Source organism: Sebastes fasciatus, chromosome 8, assembly GCF_043250625.1.
Source record: "Sebastes fasciatus isolate fSebFas1 chromosome 8, fSebFas1.pri, whole genome shotgun sequence".
In the NCBI taxonomy this organism is placed as follows: Eukaryota; Metazoa; Chordata; class Actinopteri; order Perciformes; family Sebastidae; genus Sebastes; species Sebastes fasciatus.
Genome location: NC_133802.1, coordinates 616,356 through 636,087, shown reverse-complemented (window position 1 = coordinate 636,087; position 19,732 = coordinate 616,356). Strand labels below are relative to the sequence as shown.

Sequence of the window (19,732 nt, the reverse complement as noted above, 5' to 3'; positions counted from 1 at the left end):
AGTAAAATATGGCTTATGATATTGTTTTTATAAGGACTGGGGTTAGGTAATGGAAAATTGCCTCATCAAGAAAATAAGTTTTGGAGCTGACAAGCCTGAGAATGTGAGTCCCAAGGGAAAATGGGCCCCTGGGAATACTGGTGACCTCCAGACAACATAACTCCAGAGTGGGCACAGCAGACGCCTTGAAGCACATTTACTCTGTTGATGTCAGGTCTGGGAACAGGCCGATGGGGGAGTGATAGGTTGAAGTGTGTACTGTACAGTGTTACCCACAGTAGTAAGTTATAGTTGTACATTATAATTAGCAGTCCTGTGTGATTGTGGATCTAACAAGCACATTTCATAGCCCCCAAAGAGCAAAGGTTGTATTGGTGTCATCAGTGCAAAGGGTCAGTATATATCCTGAATGAGATGCAGAAGATGAGGGGGCAGGGAGTTACCATAGACTGTATATAAGAAGTGGACGTTGTCACCGTGAAGTCACCCATTGGTTTGTGGACTGCCGTTTTGAAGCCTCGAGTTCGACCCTCTGAAAATAGCCATGCTAGTTTTTCCTCACCAAAATTTAGCGTAAGTTTGCATTGTTGTTTATCCTCCTTAGAGACAAGCTAGTATGACATGGTTGGTACCGATGGATTCTTTAGGTTTTCTAGTTTCATGTGATAATATATATCATCATCGTGTTGAGCGTCAAAACTGAGCCTGCTACAACCCCCGAAACATCCATTGCATTATTATTGCGTTAACTTTGACAGCCAAAGTATTTTACTTAGATTAAGTACTTATTTTAAACCCAAGCATGACGTTTTTACCTAAACCTAACTAAGTGATTGTGTTGCCCCCTGCTGGTACCTTAATACACGCGTGTAATATTCACGCCTCGGCGAGGCAAAACATGACACTGACACGCTATCCTCTGGTGGACAGGGGCTCTATAACATGCTTTGGCATTAGCAGTCCTGCGTGAATGTGGATCTAACGAGCATGTGCCATATCCCCCAAAGAGCAAAGGTTGTGTTGGCGCCATCACTGCAAGGGGTCAGTAGATCTGTCAAAGGTCAGCAGGCGTTTTTATATCCTGAATGAGTTGCAGAAGACTAAAAAAGGCAAAGGGTGCAGGTAGTTACTGACAATTGCTTCCTTACATCGCTACTCCACTTAAAGAGAAAACACTGATATAGGAAATGGTCATTGTCGGGTTCTGTGTGCATCTCCAGACCACCACCTTAGGCAAATAGCAGTGCCTTGAAGAAAATCGAAAGAACAAACAGGCAACCATCTGAGTCACTTGTGGAGTCACAAGACTTGGTGCAGGAGATGTGAGAGAGGGAGTCTAACAGGGAGGAGCAGAATAAAAATGTATGCTTTTGTCAGTCATTAAGACGGTAAATATTGTTGGGTGGTAGTTTGATCCAATTTGTTTCTGAAATAGAAGCAGAGCATATACTGTATAGCGTGAAAGGGCCTGAAATAGGACAGCTGCATTACAGCCAAAAACAAAGCCCATTCTTGTTACATAAGCCTTGCTTCTGCACCAGTGGCTGGTTTTGCACCCGTGTGTCTGCAGTCTTTTTTTTGTTTTAGACCTGAGCCGACTGATTTGTGTGTATGTGTGTCAGGGGGTGGGAGTGAGGGCGGAGAGAGGTTCAAAGGAAATACACTGAGGGTGGTCAGAAAGTGAAAGTGGCTGTGTGACGCCCATAGAGTGAGTTGTAGAGACGGGGGACTCAGCGAGGTGTGGGAGAGTTTAATATAGACATTTTTAACGCATTCTCACCTCCCTGCAACCCATTCACACACCACATCACACTCCCAACGCCCACACCAATCTCCACAATGACGATCTTCTTCTGAGGGGAAATGCAAAGAAACTTGTCTCTTTCACTCACAGATAAACACTTTTTTTTTTTTTTTGCTAACTTCAATCTGCTGCCAACACACAAGCCGGCTGTTTCAGTAAACCAGACCGCCGGTGTTACATCGCCTCCTTCTTTATGTGCACAGCCCCCTCTCACTGTTCATAAAAGGGAACACAACTTTTACAGTTCTTGTGTGCATATATTTGGGTATCTGGATTGCCATCAACCTGCAAACTGTGACAACCCACTCAGTTTTTGTGGGCTGCGTAAGAAAACACAAGATTCAACAAGCCAATCAGATTTGGCTCCCCTTCCTATGTCACATGCAGGCTCATTAGAATATATCACCCCCATCTGAGTATCTCCGCCCACAACTTGAAAACTACCTTTGCAAAGGTGAACCATATTTTTCTCGCTAGCCAATCAGAGCAGACTGGGCTTTTTTGGGAGGGGGCTTAAAGAGACAGGCAAAAAAAACAGAGCTTTTCAGACAGAGGGTGAATACAGGTATATTCAGACCCTAGATTGTATATAAGAAGTGGATGTAGTCACGGTGACGTCACCAATTGGTTTGTAGACTACGGCTTTGAAGCCTTGAGTTTAGCATTTTGGCCGTCGCCATCTTGTTTTTTTGCACCCAGAAGTGACACAAAGGGTGGAGCTAAGTACGACTAAACGCTGAATAAGACATTTTTAGGCGACCAAAATGTTACATTTAACTTTCATGAACTGAAAAACACGGACAACACCGTGGTAGCGACCTGTCAATCATAAGGTAGCCACGCCCTAAAGCATCCCCTGCTTTATGGTCTATCTGACTCTAAATGGGACCATCATTTACTAAATGAACATCATGCTGTATTGAAGAAGACTTGAAACTAGCGATTGAGACCATAAACTAACAAAGAAATAATAAATCAAGAGAGAAGTAGGCTCATTTTCTCAGAGACTTCTATACAATCAGACTTCTTTTAGCAGCCAGAGGAGTCGCCCCCTGCTGGCTGTTAGAAAGAATGCAAGTTTAAGGCACTTCCACATCGGCTTCTCTTCTCAGACCTGTAGTTTGCTCACTGATTCAGACAGTATGAGAAAAATAATGTGTTTTTTGAACATTAAAGCGTGTAAACATGTTCTAGTAAAAACCCAAAATACAAGTATGAACCTGAAACTGAGTATGATATGTCCTCTTAATGTTCATGAATGAAAGACATGAATCGCTTTTTTTTCTTTATGTTTATTAAGTTTCTTTCAGATCGTGTTGTAAAGGCAGCAAGATCGGTGTATAGCGTCATGATCGAGAGGAACCCTGGTCTGATCAGAGATAGGAAACATCATCTCAAAACACACAGGTACCCACGCTGGTAGAGGGATTTCTTCTACGCTAACAAACAATCTCCGCAAATCACATGTAGATTCACACTTCACATTTCTCATCACAGACAATGTTGTTCTGGTAAGGAGCTTGTTGATTGGCTGATGAAACAAAATGAATGTCTGCAATCAAGAAGCCAGGCGATTGGGATGTGGCAGGTCTTGGTGGATGAAGGAATCCTCGTTCATGGTAAGAACTGATTTTTGCAGAACTGTGTCTCAAAAAGAACGTTATAAATCCATCTTTGCTTGGATGTGCATCACACCAGACAGTTTAACTTATCAACAGTTGACCAGCAGCCACAATGTAAGGAGACATTAACATCATATTTGTCATGTGTTGGGCGAGCTTACGCCTTGACATGGACTGTAGAAGTATGTATTTTTTAAAATATATTCTGATAATAATGTCTCAGGCTGCAGTTGAGGATTTCCAATAAGTGCTTGAGTAGCTTGAAATCTGGTGACTAATGTTTTACAATCAGTCAGTCAAGTGTTCACTAACCGCTTGTGCTCTTTGGACGGGGCACTGTCTTCCTGGAACAGACCACTCCAATCAGGATATAAATGCTTCATTATCAAATGAAGCGGGTCACTCTGAATAAATGAATCTTATTTCCATTTATCTTGTCATTCTGGAGTTTTGTAAAAATACAGCATGACAACTAATTCTCCTTAAGGTCAACTGTCAACATTAATTTATTTTCTTTTTTGTTTCCTATTTTCAAACTAATCTGTGTTTTATTCAACTGTCTCATTTTTATGTGATCACCTTTTCTCTAAAGGTGTACACAACTAGTTAAGTCTCATTAATGTCTTCCCTCCACTGTGTTCTGTCTCAATCAAGTGAAACACGAGTTGAACTTCCATGACAAGGACACCCAGTTCTACCGCTTCCAGGACTCAGAGTTAAGCCTGAACCACATACCAAATGAGAAGGACTCGGAAGATGAGCTGCAGGAGGCTCTATCGCTGCTGTCTCAGCTGGGTCCCGACGCTCTGCTCACTATGATTCTACGCAAATGGTCAGTATAACCACTTGGATATGTGGTATTAAACCTAGTTAGTGAAGTCCATTTCACAGTGATCATACATGATATCCAGCTTGCATCTTTCTGTGGTTGATTCCACCTGTTGTCTGTGTTTAGCCCCAGTCAGAGGAGTGCTGAGGACCTGGAGGTCATCTATGAGGAGCTGCTCCATGTCAAGGCTGCAGCTCATCTCTCCACCTCTGTCAGTCACTATTACTGCCTGCACTTGACATCAGTGTCCTCATGATTAAAGCCACTATATACTATGTAGTTTTTGTGCGTAAAAAAGTGAGACAGACAAGCAATTACACTGTACTAAAAGGGATGGTTTGGGTGTTTTGAAGTGGGGTTGTATGAGGTAGTTATCCATAGTCAGTGTATTACCAACAGTAGATGACGGTCAATACGCCTCCAGCTTGGAGAAGCAGACAGGAGTTACCGTACGGGAGCAAAGCAATGTACTGCTGTGGACGGGGCCGGCAGCAAAACGTATTTTAGACACCTAAAAGAAAGACTCACCTAAAAAAAAAAATCAATATCAGTTTAAGTGTACGCTATATTTCGAATATTTGCACTGCTTTACCTTGCTGTTAGACAGCTATACAGTCTATGTTTCCAACGGGGAACTGAAGCCGTTCTATCCATCTATGCTCTCTTCAAAGGCACCAGACTCCATTGAAAAAACTGTAATTTTACCTCGCTGAACACAGCGGTTGCTGGTCTTGATCGGTTAGTTTGTTTGTGTTATTGTGTGACTTTGGTTAGTTCGGATTCACCAAAGTCAAACTAAACCGATATTAACCGAAACCCCCGTGTTCTGCAAAGTAAAATTACAGGCATTTTCAATGGAGTCTGGTGCCTTTGAAGAGAGCATAGATGGATACAATGGCTTCAATTCCCCGTCAGAAACATAGACTGTGTAGCTGTCTGACAGCAAGGTAAACCAGTGAAAACATTCTAAATATAGTGTACACCTGAACTGATTTTTTTAGGTCAGCCTTTTTTTTTAGGTGACTAAAATACGTTTTGCTGCCGGCCCCGTCCACAGCAGTACATCACTCAGCTGGGGGCATGCAGACCGTCATCTACTGTAGGTAATACACTGACTATGGATAAGTACTTCATACAACCCCACTTCAAAACACCTGAACTATCCCTTAAAGTAGCTTTGCTTTGATGGTAATAGTAAACCTTAAATTGAATTTGATACAAGAGCTCCATTTGGATCTGTTTTCAAGGCTAGTATTCTTCTTGCAATAAACAGAATCAACCATAAATCTGTCGACATTGTGAGCCAATTACAGTTAACAATGCCTCCAGTTTCCTCTGATTCTTAAACTACTTTGATCGGAGAACCACTGGATTGTACAACAATCGAACAATGAGAACAGGAGTTATCTGCAGTTCAGTCTAATTTGTTACCCTGTTGTGCTTGTAGGTGCGTAAGGAGCTGGCAGCGGTGCTGGTCTTTGAATCACACTCCAAGGCCGGAACAGTCTGTGAGTGTGACAGCTTTGCTGACGTTTGAGCTCGGGCGGGAGACAGCCTCGCTGCATGCACATGGAGACACGCAGTGTTTCAATGTGTGCTTGAACCGCACAGATGCCCCCTCAAAGCTTCAGTAGGCAGTATATTTTTGGCATCATTGGCCAAAAATTCCATAATAACCTTTCAGCATATTGTAATTCAAGTGTTCTGAGAGAAAACTAGACTTCTGCTCCTCCTCATGGCTCTGTTTTCAGGCTTTAGAACATCTAGCCCGTGACGAAAGACTTTGACCAATCACAGGTCATTTCACTGAGAGAGCGTTCCTATTGGCTGTGCTCCGGTCATGTGACCAGAACTTGGCATTCCTTCACCAGATTTCACAATGAAGGCAGCGTCACAAACTCTCATTTTACAGCTAAACCGTGCACTACAAGATGATTCTGAGAACATGTGAGGAGAGAAATAGACATTAAGGTAACAGAATATTGATTCATATTTGATCAGCGCTGCCTAGTTTGACCGTTTGGTCGGAGTTCAGAGTGATTGACAGCCGGCTCTCATAGACAGCAGATGGACAGCAGACCTCAGATCAGCTCTTACTGATTACTTTTTTTAATCATATTTGCTCTGATCTCGCCTACTTCAGCTTTAACATCCTCTTCTGCACAACACGCCTTTCAGATATAATATCTCTACCAAGCAATATCCTCATGTCACGATCGATTCATTACTTCAGTGGAAACAATCAGGTCATCATGCGTCTTTTTCTCATCTCTCACTTTGCTCCGTCTCGTCATGAATATGAAAGTCATGCATACATAATAAAGCCCATTGTAAATGACGTGTCAAGGACCAATGTTGGCGCTGCTGACTGTCTTTTTTTGTGATGTAGTGTTCAGTCAGGGGGACAAAGGCACTTCATGGTACATCATCTGGAAAGGCTCTGTAAATGTGATCACACATGGCAAGGTAAATCCATTTACTGGTTGCTATAATAATCATAATAATAATAAATGTCAGAATTGGCACTCCTGAAATGCCTCGTTGCCTTGAATTGGATGCTAGTATAATGTTGGAAGTGCCATGTGCATACAGGGCCTGGTAACCACACTACATGAGGGTGAGGACTTTGGGCAGCTAGCTTTGCTGAATGACGCCCCGCGTGCTGCCACCATCATCTTGAGGGAAGACAACTGCCATTTCCTCCGTGTGGATAAACAGGACTTTATACGCATCCTCAAGGTGTGTCTGAGTAACTCATTATTATAGACATGTCAAAAATGTAGTCCTTTTCTCTGTGTGCACCACAAATTTAGATCCACAATTATACTAAACACGTATTTGACATCCATGTCTGTAATTCCTGTCCTTCAGGATGTTGAAGCTAATACAGTGCGACTGGAAGAGCATGGGAAAACTGTGCTGGTGTTGGAGAAGAGCACCGACTGTAACGAGCAGGGAGGGGCAGGAAACAACAGCAAGTGAGAAACTCTGACGCACTCACTGAGACAATAAAACAGTAACTTCACAAGCAGGTTTACAATCATTAAGACACTTTACCTGGGCGTGGGCAGATACTGTACGCCAATAACACAAACGCTGCCATTGTCATCATAACACAGTGACGGATTAGTATATAGATCTTTTTGTCAAACGTGGTTAAGGTCTTATTAATCGGCTGTTATCTGGCAGCCAGAAAAGAAATGGACTTCAACCCTGCAACGTTGAATGGCTTCTTATCAGTCTTGAAGTGTTTTAGCAAACATCAAAATGAATTAACATGATGTTGGCCTCCCATACTTGCACACCTACGCACACTGCAACCATCTTCTCTTGTTCTCTACCAAACAACCAAGATTTATTATCTAAGGAGTCCGACCACGCAGGAGGGGGGCGAATGCCCCCTTGGTGCCCCCATGTTCGAAAAAAAAAACAAAAAAACATTTGGATTCCCCTATGGTAGATGAAACATGATATAGTGCCCCCTCGGGTGCCCTTCCACTGGAGAAAACGTAATGAAGTGCCCTCTAGGGTGTGGTTAAGTGAATAAAACATTTTAAAGTGCTCTCTTGGGTGTCCTGCCAGAGGAGAAAACGTGATTAATTGCCATAGGAGGCTCCTAAATGAAGAAAACATGATGCAGTGCCCCCTAGGTTGCTCTGCCGGTAGAGAAAATGTGATGAAGTGCACTGGGTGCCCTTCCAGTGGAGAAAACATGATGCAGTGCTCTCTTTGGTGCCCTTCCAGTGGAGAAAACATGATGCAGTGCCCTCTAGGGTGGCCTTAAAATGGATAAAACATGATGCAGTGTCATAAAGGCTGCCCTAAATGCTAGAAAACCTTCTGTGCACTGGTGCCCCATCACATGCAGCTGGTGCCCTTTTTATTTTTTTTCACCCCTGCCCCTCAGACAGCCTGAGTCCGCCACTGAACCCAACCAATATTACATTTTTGGACCTGATGCCATGAGGCAAGAAGCCCTCACATTTAGTGGTAAAAGAGTTATGACGTAGATACAGTAGGTGCTGCAAGGCAAAGCATTTATTGGTTCAATAACAAATCAAATGATGTGTTATTCTCCCAACGGTGCTGTTTACTCATGATATGCTACTGCCAACTTGCCCAGGGTTGTAAATACAGGGCTGCAGGACAAACAATGCAATGATGACTTCAAATGTTTTTTTTCTGGTTCTTCTTTTTGGGAAGTTATCAGTCAGCATACACATACACCGATAATGTAGTGTAATAAACTAAGATGTGTTAATAATTAGCTCGCTGTGCCTAAGTACAATGTCACAGAGCCTGTAGTCTTGCTCATTTGTAGTTCCTGGACAGATGTTAAGCAATCACCCTTAAAGGTGCAGTGTGTAGGATTTGGCGGCATTAATGGTGTGGTTGCAGATTGCAACCAACTGAGCAGCCTCCACTCACTCCTCCCTCCTCCCTTTCCAAGACTGCAGTAACGTGAGCCGCAGAGTGTGAAACCGTGGTAACGCTGTTTGCCTCGCTCAGAGGTCATCCATACCATAATAACACTATAGGAGCAACGGAAGTCAGACAGCAGCTGGCGGTACCACAGTTTTGTACTCTGCGGCTCACAATAACGCAGTTTCACAAACTCAGGTAATGTAAAAACGCAAAAGACTCACTCAAGACTCAGTGTTGGGTTTGTCCATTCTGGGCTACTGTAGAAACATGGCGGACTCCATGAAGAGGACCCGCTCCCTACGTAGAGATGAAGGGCTCATTCTAAGCTAACGAAAACACAGCGGTTCTTAGTTCCAGGTGATTATACACTAATGAAAACATAGTTGAACATAGAATATTATTATTATTATTATTATTATTATTATTATATAAGCATGCAGAGAAATTATAAGAAAGTAGCATACTACATTATCATGCACAACTAAAACACAAACGAAGAAGCAGCATGCAGGCAGTGCAATACAAAGAATATTAATGTCAGGAAAAATGTTCTCTCTTCTGTTGTGCCCTGTTGCAGGTACACAGTTATGTCAGGAACACCTGAGAAAATCCTGGAGCACCTATTGGAGACAGTAAAGTTGGACTCTAATGGAAATGACACAATAGGTGGGAGCCTGCATGCGCCTTCTAGCCTTTTCTCTCAGTTTTATTGAGTGATCCGAGACAATCAGATGTGGTCAGTTAGTTAACTGTGTGTTGTTGTGACATTTCTCTCCCTGCAGCTCCCTGTGTGAGCGACTTTCTGCTCACCCACAAAGTCTTCATGCCCTCCAGCCAGCTGTGTCCCGCACTACAACACCAATATCCTATCATGGTCAATAGTAATACACAGTAATGAGGATGCTGATGATGATAATGATAATGTGCACTGCCACTGTTGCTGCTGCTGCTGCTGCTGCTTATGATGATGATAATGTCTGCAGTTTAAACAGAGCATTTAGTTGACACAAGTTAATATTAAATATATTCTGCTTAAAGCAGCAGTAGTCAGTATATTTTTGGCATCATTGAGCAAAAATTCCATAATAACCTTTCAGCATATTGTAATTCAAGTGTTCTGAGAGAAAACTAGACTTCCGCTCCTCCTCATGGCTCTGTTTTCAGACTTTAGAACATTTGGCCTGTGACGGAAGACGTTGGCCAATCACAGGTCATTCAGAGAGAGAGCGTTCCTATTGGCTGTTCATTCAACAGAGGCAGCTGTCAATCACTCACTAACTCCGATGAAACGGTCAAACCAGGCAGCGCTGATCAAATATGAATCAATACTGTTACTGTAATGCCTATTTCTTAAGTAAAATGTTTTCAGAATCATCTTGTAGTGTACTGTTTAGCTGTAAAATGAGAAAGTTTGGTGTGCGGTGCTTGGTATTTCCTCAACTGATCTCAACATGGCGGCCGGGTCACAAACTTTCTCATTTTACAGCTAAACAGTACACTACAAGATGATTCTGAAAACATCTGAGGAGAGAAATAGTCATTACAGTAACAGAATACTGATTCATATTTGATCAGCGCTGCCTAGTTTGACCGTTTGATCGGAGTTTTCCAGTGATTGACAGCTGCTCAGAGACGGCAAGGCTCCAGCTCGGTTCTGATTGGTTGTTTTCCTCCAGTCTGTGAAATCTTGTAGATGCCGTTAGGAGCGCCGGAGGACACAGAGGCACATGATTTTTACTGCCAGGCTTGCCTACTGCTGCTTTAAATACAGTTTCTTGTAATTGCCTCAGATCCTTTGTTTGTAAAGCGTTGTATGTTTTGCCCCTTAACCGCCACTGCACCTATAAGGCGGAGCTCTCTGAGGGTTCAGACCAGGAGAAGGCTTCCTACATCCTCACCACCAAGCAGAGGGTAGTGAAGCTGATTGGCCAGTGGGTGGTGCTGTACGGCCTTCTGCTGAAAGAAGACCCCATCGCTTTGGAGTCTCTGGAGGTGAGATTGCAGGCTTGATTTAATCATTCTGTGTATTGGAATATTTCCATGGCATTTTAAGAATATAGATCTAATCACTAATTATGTTCCTGCTTTTTCAATGTCCATTTTTGGTCTCAAACAGAGGTTGAGGAAGGAGGTGGCAGCTGATTACCGTCTGTCCAGCATGTTGAAAGAACAATTTAGGGAAAGGAGGAGGACAAAAGTGTAAATTGTCTTTATTCTCTTATAACACATGCTATTTCCACGACATTTCTCAAGACATAAATATTGCAGCCTGCTATCTGAAACTGTTTTTCATCTGTTATTTTGCAGATTGGAGAATGGCTATCAGTCACTGAGCAGGGTAAGCGTCTTGTCTTTTTGCACATGACAGCATGGGTGCAGAATATTAACATCAGAGAGACATGTTAATGAGAAAACAGAATGTCATGCTGCTGCTGTCATTTGTCAGTTTAATGTCATTGACTTGCTGAGTCACTCTGATACTCTTGACAGAACCAGCAATTTGATTGGTTTTCAAACTGTGAGGAGCCGGTGGGGAGGCTGCAACCAATCAGAGCACAAGATAAAGGCGAGTAAGACTCTAAATCAAATCAGTTATACATGTACATCTATATTTCACTACAATTTGTTACAACATAGATGAGCTGCCTCACATTAGCTCATGTATCTGTGGGTGTTGTTCATGAGTAACGCATCATTACTTGCGTCATCAGTTATCAAATAAGCATATCTTGACATTTTGTCCCCTCTCGGTGCAGTGCTGTATGAGATCTACAGGCCAGACAACAAACCTCTCACTCTGATGCTCCCAGTCAACACATCTGTACAGGATGTGATGTCAGCAATAGTCAAACCTGGCGGAGATCACATCCTGTTCAAAATGAACTCCTCGGGAGGTGGGATTCAGATTTATTAATGATTTTTCAAATGTGTATAGATATTTTTCATTTGAATTGCCATATCCCGTGAAATTGTTAGATTGAAGCATTCAGAGCTGCACATTGATGTCATTTTCTACCGTTCATTATGCTGAAAATAGGTTTTTGATACATTAAATGCACACAGAAAGAGCTCAGTTAAAGCTGGATGCGACTGCGGTCTACACGGCCCTGGGACTCAACGAGAGACTGTTCATCTGCACAAGCAGCCAAGTGGAACAACTGGTGAGGATTAGGTGCCCTCTATACCATTTGCTTTTTTGTATAATAAAAGAGGAAATGAAATCACTTAAAAGGACCAGTGTGTAGCATTTCAGGGGATCTATTAGCAAAAATGGAATATAATATTCATAACTTTGTTTTCATTAGTGTATAATCACCTGAAACTAAGAATTGTTGTGTTTTTGTTAGCTTAGAATGAGCCCTTCATCTACATAGCGAGTGCGGGTCCTCTTCATGGAGTCCTCCATGTTGCTCCACAACAGTAACCACAAAGAACGTATATTGCCAAGAAGTGAATGTCAGTTGTACAACAACAAGAGTATAACAACCTGATTTCTATTCTCTTGTCATATTCTACTGAAATGGCCTGTTTTGAACAATCAAATATTATCAATATAATAAGAATTTTCAGTCCAAACTGGTCACAGTGGCTGTTCGAGAGCCTTTTGCATTTTGACGTTACCTGAAGACCACTGTAGTTCTCTGACATGCTTGTGAAACTGCGTTAACGTGAGCCGCAGAGTGCAAAACTGTAGTGTTGTATGTTCATTATTTATTATGGTGCATACAGTTGAGTTTGACTCAAAGCAGTTTACCTGTCCAGAAACCATCAAAGGCATGCACATGCCACCACAATCTTTTATCTGTTCATTTCCTCTCTTTCTCTGTTTCTTTCTCCCAGATGCCCCTGAAGGAGCAGCAGGGTCCAGAACGAGGAACAACTGACATCCTGGAGCAGATGGGCTCTAAAGATATCGCCAATGAACTCACCAACTATGACTGGGAACTGTTCACTGCCATGCACGAGGTAACTCCAGCAGATATCTGACCGCGACACATAAACTATTCAATACAGAACAAAGAGGAAATTGCTTATTTACACTTCAAATGCCACATCATGGTTAAGCTCTAGTAGTCTATCAGGAAAGTAAAGCCAAAGCTGAAACTGACATTCAGGTATTTCCTTATTTCAACAGAGGACTGGGTATCTCTTTCATGAATGTATCTAGGTCACACTCCTTTGCACTTTGCCATCAGATCATCTGGTACTCCAGTACAACATTTCCTGCACACTTCACATATTTCTGAAGCAAATCCCATTCATTAAGTCATCTATAAAAACACCTGTAATGTTTCTGCCTCTGCAGGTGGAGCTCGTCTACTACGTATTTGGCCGTCATAAATTCCCAGGTGCCATCACAGCTAACCTGGAGCGGTTTGTGCGTCGCTTCAATGAGGTGCAGTACTGGGTGGTGACGGAGCTGTGCCTCTGTGAAGACCTGATGAAACGAGCCATTCTGCTCAAGAAGTTCATAAAGATCGCCGCAGTGTAAGTTATAGTTGCATAAAACAGTAGCCATGTTTTGATGGTAATGAGGGTCAGTCGGTCCTACACTTTGGTCCAGACTGAAATATATGTATCATGTTGTATAAACATGCATGGTCCTCAGAGGATTACGCCTGCTGACTTTGGTGATCCCCTGACTTCTCCTCTAGCGTCACCATGAGGTTGACATTTGTGGTTTTTGAGCAAAATGTCCTTAAACTTGGTACATGGGCTTTCATGTTCCCTACAGAATGAATTATAATCACTTTGGAGATGCTCATGTAGCGCCACTATCTGGTCATAAAAATAATTTATCCAAATACCTGCAAATGAATGACATTCCCATCAGCCTCAGCTGTGCTTTGTGTTTATTAAAGGTGCTCTATATGATATCCAGAGCATTAATATAGCAGCAAACAACTATTTGCTATATAAAGATATAGAGGAATAATGTCTACCTGAGCAGAGAATGAAGTTGCTCAACGCTGTGTGATGTAATCCAAGCTTCTTTGTGCTCTGTTGACAAAGCCAGGCCAGACGCACATGCACGTTTGTGCTTGTGAACGTGGCCCACTGCTGACGACATCATTGTGGGAACGTAGCGTCCACCTTCCGGTTCCCCCCAGCTTAGCACTGTTAGCTCTGTCAGCAGTGTTCACTGTTAGCGCTGTTAGCACCGTTACCTATGAGCTGCCGGCTCAGCTGTCGCCATATTGAGAGCCATGTGGAGGCAAGAGAAATGCTCCCAGTCTCGCATTTAGCACCTTTAAAGTGTATTCCCGCTTAATCAGTATGTTAGCATTGTCACTGGTACTATGTTAGCATGCTGACATCCTCATTTAGCTCAAAGCACAGCCTCACAGAGCCGCTAGTGTAGCTGTAGACACATAGGCTGTGGTCAGATAGTCTTTTTGACTTAAGAAGGTTCCTTACTGAGTGAAATGAAGTATTTATCCATGATAAGAGCTGTTTGAATTCTCTAAATGCTAAGGAAAGGTGCTTCAATGCTTCCTTTCTCATCTCCTTTAGCATAGGATACAATGGACCATACTTTACAAAAGTAAAGGAGATAATGACGTCCCACAATTCCTTGCGGCAGCAACATTTAAAGTGACACACCATTCGGACGTCAATAACATCCGCTATTGCTGATTAATTGTACACTATGGATAGATATAGAAAATGTCCTTCTTAGGAGATGTGATTCTGTTCTAGACAGGAATCCCTGACTGAATTGTACAGCATTGAGTTTGTCTCTGTAGCCTACTCATTTTCTATATATTATAAATAAAGATGCTTTAAAAAAAACATTCGCCGTTGCATAGTGTAAGTGCAGTTCTCTGAGCACTGTGGTTGTCTTTTCCTAAATCTTTCTGAATACTCCTTCGCATCTTCCCCTGACCTCATGACGTTTTCCATCGAGGTCATGGGAGAGTGGTTAGGAAAAAACAATAGGAGGTCATTTTTGGACTATTCGACCTCAGCCGTAGTCTTGTTTGCATATGGCTTATCTTTAAAACCTGCAAATAACAGCATTTTGTCACACTAACTGTTTATGTGTCCTCTCTGTCACAGATTAAAGGAGCAGAAGAATCTCAATTCATTCTTTGCTGTGATGTTCGGTTTGAGCAACAGTGCAGTACACAGACTTTACAAGACATGGGAGGTAAGAAACCCCTGAATGCAACAGTAATAATCATAATGTGTCACCATTTACTAAATGACATATGTCTATTATTGTCTATTCCAGAGAATACCCAGCAAGACGAAAAGAATCTACTGTGCTTATGAGAGGTTAATGGTAAGTTACGTTGTATGCTCTCATTTCAGGAGATTTTATAAATGTTCCAAAACTCTCAATGTACTGTTTATTACATTACATTTGTGCAATAGCATAATAAAATGGGTTGTTCTCTGCCCCTGTTAGGATCCTTCACGCAACCACCGGGCCTACAGACTGGCTGTGGCCAAGCTCAGTCCTCCCTACATCCCCTTCATGCCTCTGCTGCTCAAAGGTGACACATACCATCCGTGTTGCCTATACAGCATTAGAATGTCATGTAAATGAATTCACTAACCACTGACATGTTTTCTGTTCCTGCCTATGCCCAGACATGACATTCATCAATGAGGGAAATCCAAACTATGTAGACAAACTGGTCAATTTTGAGAAAGTGGTAAGACAGAAACATGTTTTTGTAATGCTGCTCGGCTCGATTATATTCTCCTCACAAATCTTGGCATTTAGCTTGCTTCCTTTTCCTCCCATTCTCACAGCGCATGATTGCCAAGACAGTGAAAATTGTACGAGGATGCAGAAGCCAGCCTTACGGTAAGTGATCCAGCTGAGCTTGTCGCACAACTAGCAGACTCACAGTCCTGGCAAGGGCATAGGTCAAAGGTCAAACAGTTGCACATGCATGTTAAAGTAAATGGATGGACCTTGGGTTTTGGCTTTGCATGATGCATGAAGGATATATCAGGTGGGTAAACTTCTATTTCTTTTTTGCAGTGCCATCGTCTCCACAGAGGGGCCTGGCAGATCGGATGTTTCTGGAAGGGCCTGCTAATCGCATGTCTACATGTAAGCTACAGCTACCATATCATTAACGCTTGTATCCAGTTGTACTTGTAGCCTATTTTTATACCTCTGCGGTTGTCCGTCCATCTGGACATACGTTTTGTAGCATAGGTTTAAGCCCCAGATATGCAAAATAAGAGTTGGGCGCCAGACAGGAGAATAATCAAAATTCTACCCTGTCACTATAAAAAAAGTGTGGCTGTGGCTCAGTGCTGTTCTTGTTAAACTACTGACACACAGTGATCATAGCTGCACTCACAGCACAGAGAGGAGCAGGGGATCACTGGACCACATGCACATAACACAACCCGTTCTCATCTGTGAAATATGGCCGCTTTGTATCCCACAGAGTAAAGGGGGACTTGTGAATCGGTATCAGAAGTCGAGGGGCGTGACAAAGCGGCGATACTTGACCACCTGAACAGGCTGCACACCCTGCGCGCTGTTATTGGCTGGGGGTTACACCACGTGGGACCGAAAGGCTGTTTGCAGACACCCAGACACGTAAAGCTAAATAATAACAAAAGAGAAAATCCAGGCAGAGGGCTGCATGGTCTCTGCAGAAACAGACACCACCACACACTCCTAGTGTGGCATAGTGATGATTGAGAGGGAATATTTAGTACCAGTCTATACTACCATGTTATACTTTTAAATTAAGAGAGACAAAACTCAAATCCTGAGTCCAAATTAGAATACCAAATGTCTTTTAAATCATTTCATTGAAAGAGGATTCCAGATAAAGGTCAGATGTTGGGTGAGGGTGAATGTGTGTTTGTGGGTGTACTGTAGGGGAGGGAGAGTTTAATGTCCGTTCCAATCTGAATGAATCTAGTTCAGTTCCATCCAGTTTGGGGTTTGGGTTTGGAGAATAAGAAGGAGAAGCCTGGAGACTTTCAGTAAAGGAGACTTACCTTGATGGCCCAACAAAGGCAAGGAGACCACAGTTTCTTCCAAACAGGTCCAAGAAGAACAAGATCCCAGTCATCCACCTGCTCCAGGGATACGATATGATACGATATGATATGATACGATACGATAAGATAAGATACGATACAATACAAATTTATTGTCAGTTTGCACTGAAATTCATTTTTCATCCATAGGAAGCTCAGTTTGAGAAACCATACACATCCAATAGACATACTGTTACCATAAACAAACAGACAAGTAAGACCCATTCGACATAAAACCAAACACATCACATTAACCATACATAACCCGTTTAAAAATGACCATCTGTCCTCTGGATTTGCATCTCCTTAGCAGCACATTCATTATTATTTAGCAGCTAGGTGGACTGATGAACAAAAGCGTTCTTCAGCCTAATGCGATTAAATGGAGGGACTCTAAATGGCCTCTTGGAGAGCAGAAGTTGATATTCCCCATTTAAAACATGCGAGGGATCAGAAGAGATGCTGTTGGCAAGTCTGAGCATACTCTTGTTGTGAGCTGCTTCAAAGGAGGCTGTCACAGGTTGGCCAATGATCTTCGCCAATTTGATTTGGCTTTAAAGTTTCGTTTTAAGTTTTACAGATACACTACTGAGCCAGGCTGTGTATAGAAGTTTTTATTGGACTTTGTTAGTTGTAATCCACAGAAGACATTCCACAAACGTGTACTATGATTTCCAAATATTTCACTATCCACAAACATGTATTTTTGTATTTGTGTTGTGTAAAGTCACATCCACAAAAATACAGGGCGATTTGCAAATGCGCATAACTTACTCTGTAAATACGTATTTCAAGGTTTACATGTAATGTGATATTTGTGCATCTATTTCTACACGTGGAATGATATTTGTGCATTTGCAGATCATTTCTCCTGTGGATTTATTGGCCATGTGACATTTGCAACTTCCCTCCTGTTTGTTTCCAGAATTTTGTCCGATTCATACCGCAGCAGATCTGTAGATAGTAGTTGTAATCCACAGAAGACAATTCACAAATATGTACCATGATCTGCAAATATTTCACTACCCACAAACGTATTTTTTTATTTGTGTTGTGTAAAGTCACATCCACAAAAATACAGGGCGATTTGCAAATACACATAACTTACTCTGTAAATACGTATTTTAATTCCACATAAAAATGTTATAGGTTTAGATGTAAAGTGATATATATGCATTTGTGCATCTATTTCTACATGTGAAATGGTATTTGCGCATTTGTAAGAAATTAGTTGTACCAGTGAATGAGGTTCGGGTTGAACTGTAACTGAATCATTTTGGACAGAAGCACATCAGGCTGGATTGTGTTAAATGCTGAGGAGAAATCCAGGAAAAGAGCTCTGGCAAATATTTTTTGGTTTGTCAAGGATCAGCACACCTCCAGCAGTTGTCCAAGAAAGTTGATGAAAATCTAGCCGGTTCTTGGCTCAGTTGCTGCTCAGTTTACTTTTATATATGTCGCTGTTTTCTTTAAGAGCAAATATGTCCAGAAACTGAATTAACTTCAAATGATCTCCTCCTTTATCCACTCTCACTCCTCTTTCTCTGTTCTCCTCCATGCTGCTTTAGTTAGTTGATTCCCCCCCCAGCTCACAGGTGTGTCTCTTTATTTACTCACCTTCTTTTCCTGTCAGGTTGGAAAAGGGCTATTCTGTACTTTCTCTCTTTTCCCCCTTTCTGCTACAGTACGTCCCGTCCATTCTCGTGAACGCGATATCTAAGGAACGCCTGGAGGGAATTTCTTCCAATTTGGCATAAACGTACTCTTGGACTCAAGGATGAACGGTCGTGTCTAGACGGTCTCTCATGAGACTCGCTGCCTGACAACCTATCCTAACCTTAACTATTCAAGGTCAATGCCTAACCTTAACCATCTCGCGAGAGTTTCGCAACTTGGGAGTTTCCTTCTGGACACGACCAGGATGAACTGATTAGATTTTGGTGGTCAAAGGTCACTGTGACCTCACGTGCGTCTCATATGAACGCGATATCTCAAGAACGCCTGGAGCAAATTTCTTTAAAATCCTCACAAACATCTACTTGGACTTCAGGATCAACTAATTATATTTTGGTGTTCAAAGGTCACTGTGACCTCACAAAACACATTTTTGGCCATAACTCAAGAAATCATGTGCTAATCTTGACAATTTCACACAAAAGTCTAACAAAGTAAAATGATGAAGTGGTGACATAGACAGACATAGATGTAAACTGCAACTTGACTGGTTTGCCAATACAAACACTTAAACAATATCCTGAGACAAAAAAGATCTGTCCTTCTCCTCCAGGCTCAGACTACGCCCTCCCTCTACGGAGTCCCAGCAACATCCGACACTATATCCAGAACCTGAAGGTGATCGACAACCAGCGAAGGCTAACGCAGCTATCAAGAACAACAGAATGCTAGGGCATCAACCTGCAAAGGCCGTAAAACTGTATCGCAAACGTGAACCAGAGAACGGACTGAAGCTGGGTGAACAAAACTTCCACATTGGCCTATAAATAAGACGGATGTCTGGAGGCGTCGAGTGCTGTGGATTCACTCTAATTCAAGGAGATTGGACGTTAATCGATGAGCTCTGCATACCATCAAGAGTGACAATGTGCACGGTAATAAGCTCTAATGATGAACTAGAGAATCCAATTCTGGGACTTATGAGACACTTATCCAGAAAGCCTTACAGCAGTGTGTGTACCACAGTGGAAAGTGATCCCCTCACAAAGGCAGTGTTACAACATGTACAGTTAAGCAAAGTATGCCTGTCTTTGATGTAAAAAATCATTGTGACATTTTATATACTGGATCACTCTGGTGGTTTCAGAAAAGGGCCATAAGAACAAAGATCTTTGCCATAGTTTATCACTGTAGGTCAGTTATTTGTGCACTAGTATTTTCACACAAAACTAATATATTGTATCAAATCTTTTCTTTTTTGCAAGGAGGCCACTCACTGACATGCACAACATTTCATACAAGGCTGTTTTCTAAAATAAATTATTTTCTCAATTATGCGTGTCAATGAAAGCACAA

General features: G+C 42.1%; 1 protein-coding gene across 2 annotated transcripts in view; it reads left to right on the top strand.

Annotated features, from left to right (window-relative positions):
• Window positions 1-19,711, top strand: part of rapgef3 (Rap guanine nucleotide exchange factor (GEF) 3) — a 37,285-nt gene extending 17,574 nt beyond the window's left edge. For both annotated transcript variants that reach the window (XM_074642806.1, XM_074642807.1), the window contains 25 exons: window positions 3,105-3,211; window positions 3,302-3,423; window positions 4,081-4,258; window positions 4,382-4,466; window positions 5,703-5,763; window positions 6,645-6,721; window positions 6,848-6,994; window positions 7,127-7,233; window positions 9,258-9,346; window positions 9,463-9,541; window positions 10,522-10,672; window positions 10,797-10,879; window positions 10,988-11,018; window positions 11,171-11,246; window positions 11,437-11,574; window positions 11,744-11,841; window positions 12,521-12,646; window positions 12,987-13,168; window positions 14,741-14,831; window positions 14,916-14,966; window positions 15,093-15,180; window positions 15,278-15,342; window positions 15,443-15,497; window positions 15,678-15,749; window positions 18,990-19,711. In XM_074642806.1, coding sequence (XP_074498907.1) covers window positions 3,105-3,211; window positions 3,302-3,423; window positions 4,081-4,258; window positions 4,382-4,466; window positions 5,703-5,763; window positions 6,645-6,721; window positions 6,848-6,994; window positions 7,127-7,233; window positions 9,258-9,346; window positions 9,463-9,541; window positions 10,522-10,672; window positions 10,797-10,879; window positions 10,988-11,018; window positions 11,171-11,246; window positions 11,437-11,574; window positions 11,744-11,841; window positions 12,521-12,646; window positions 12,987-13,168; window positions 14,741-14,831; window positions 14,916-14,966; window positions 15,093-15,180; window positions 15,278-15,342; window positions 15,443-15,497; window positions 15,678-15,749; window positions 18,990-19,108 — 2,478 coding nt within the window. In that variant the 3' untranslated portion in view covers window positions 19,109-19,711. The remainder of the gene's footprint in view (window positions 1-3,104; window positions 3,212-3,301; window positions 3,424-4,080; window positions 4,259-4,381; window positions 4,467-5,702; window positions 5,764-6,644; window positions 6,722-6,847; window positions 6,995-7,126; window positions 7,234-9,257; window positions 9,347-9,462; window positions 9,542-10,521; window positions 10,673-10,796; window positions 10,880-10,987; window positions 11,019-11,170; window positions 11,247-11,436; window positions 11,575-11,743; window positions 11,842-12,520; window positions 12,647-12,986; window positions 13,169-14,740; window positions 14,832-14,915; window positions 14,967-15,092; window positions 15,181-15,277; window positions 15,343-15,442; window positions 15,498-15,677; window positions 15,750-18,989) is intronic.
• Window positions 19,712-19,732: the final 21 nt, after the last annotated feature.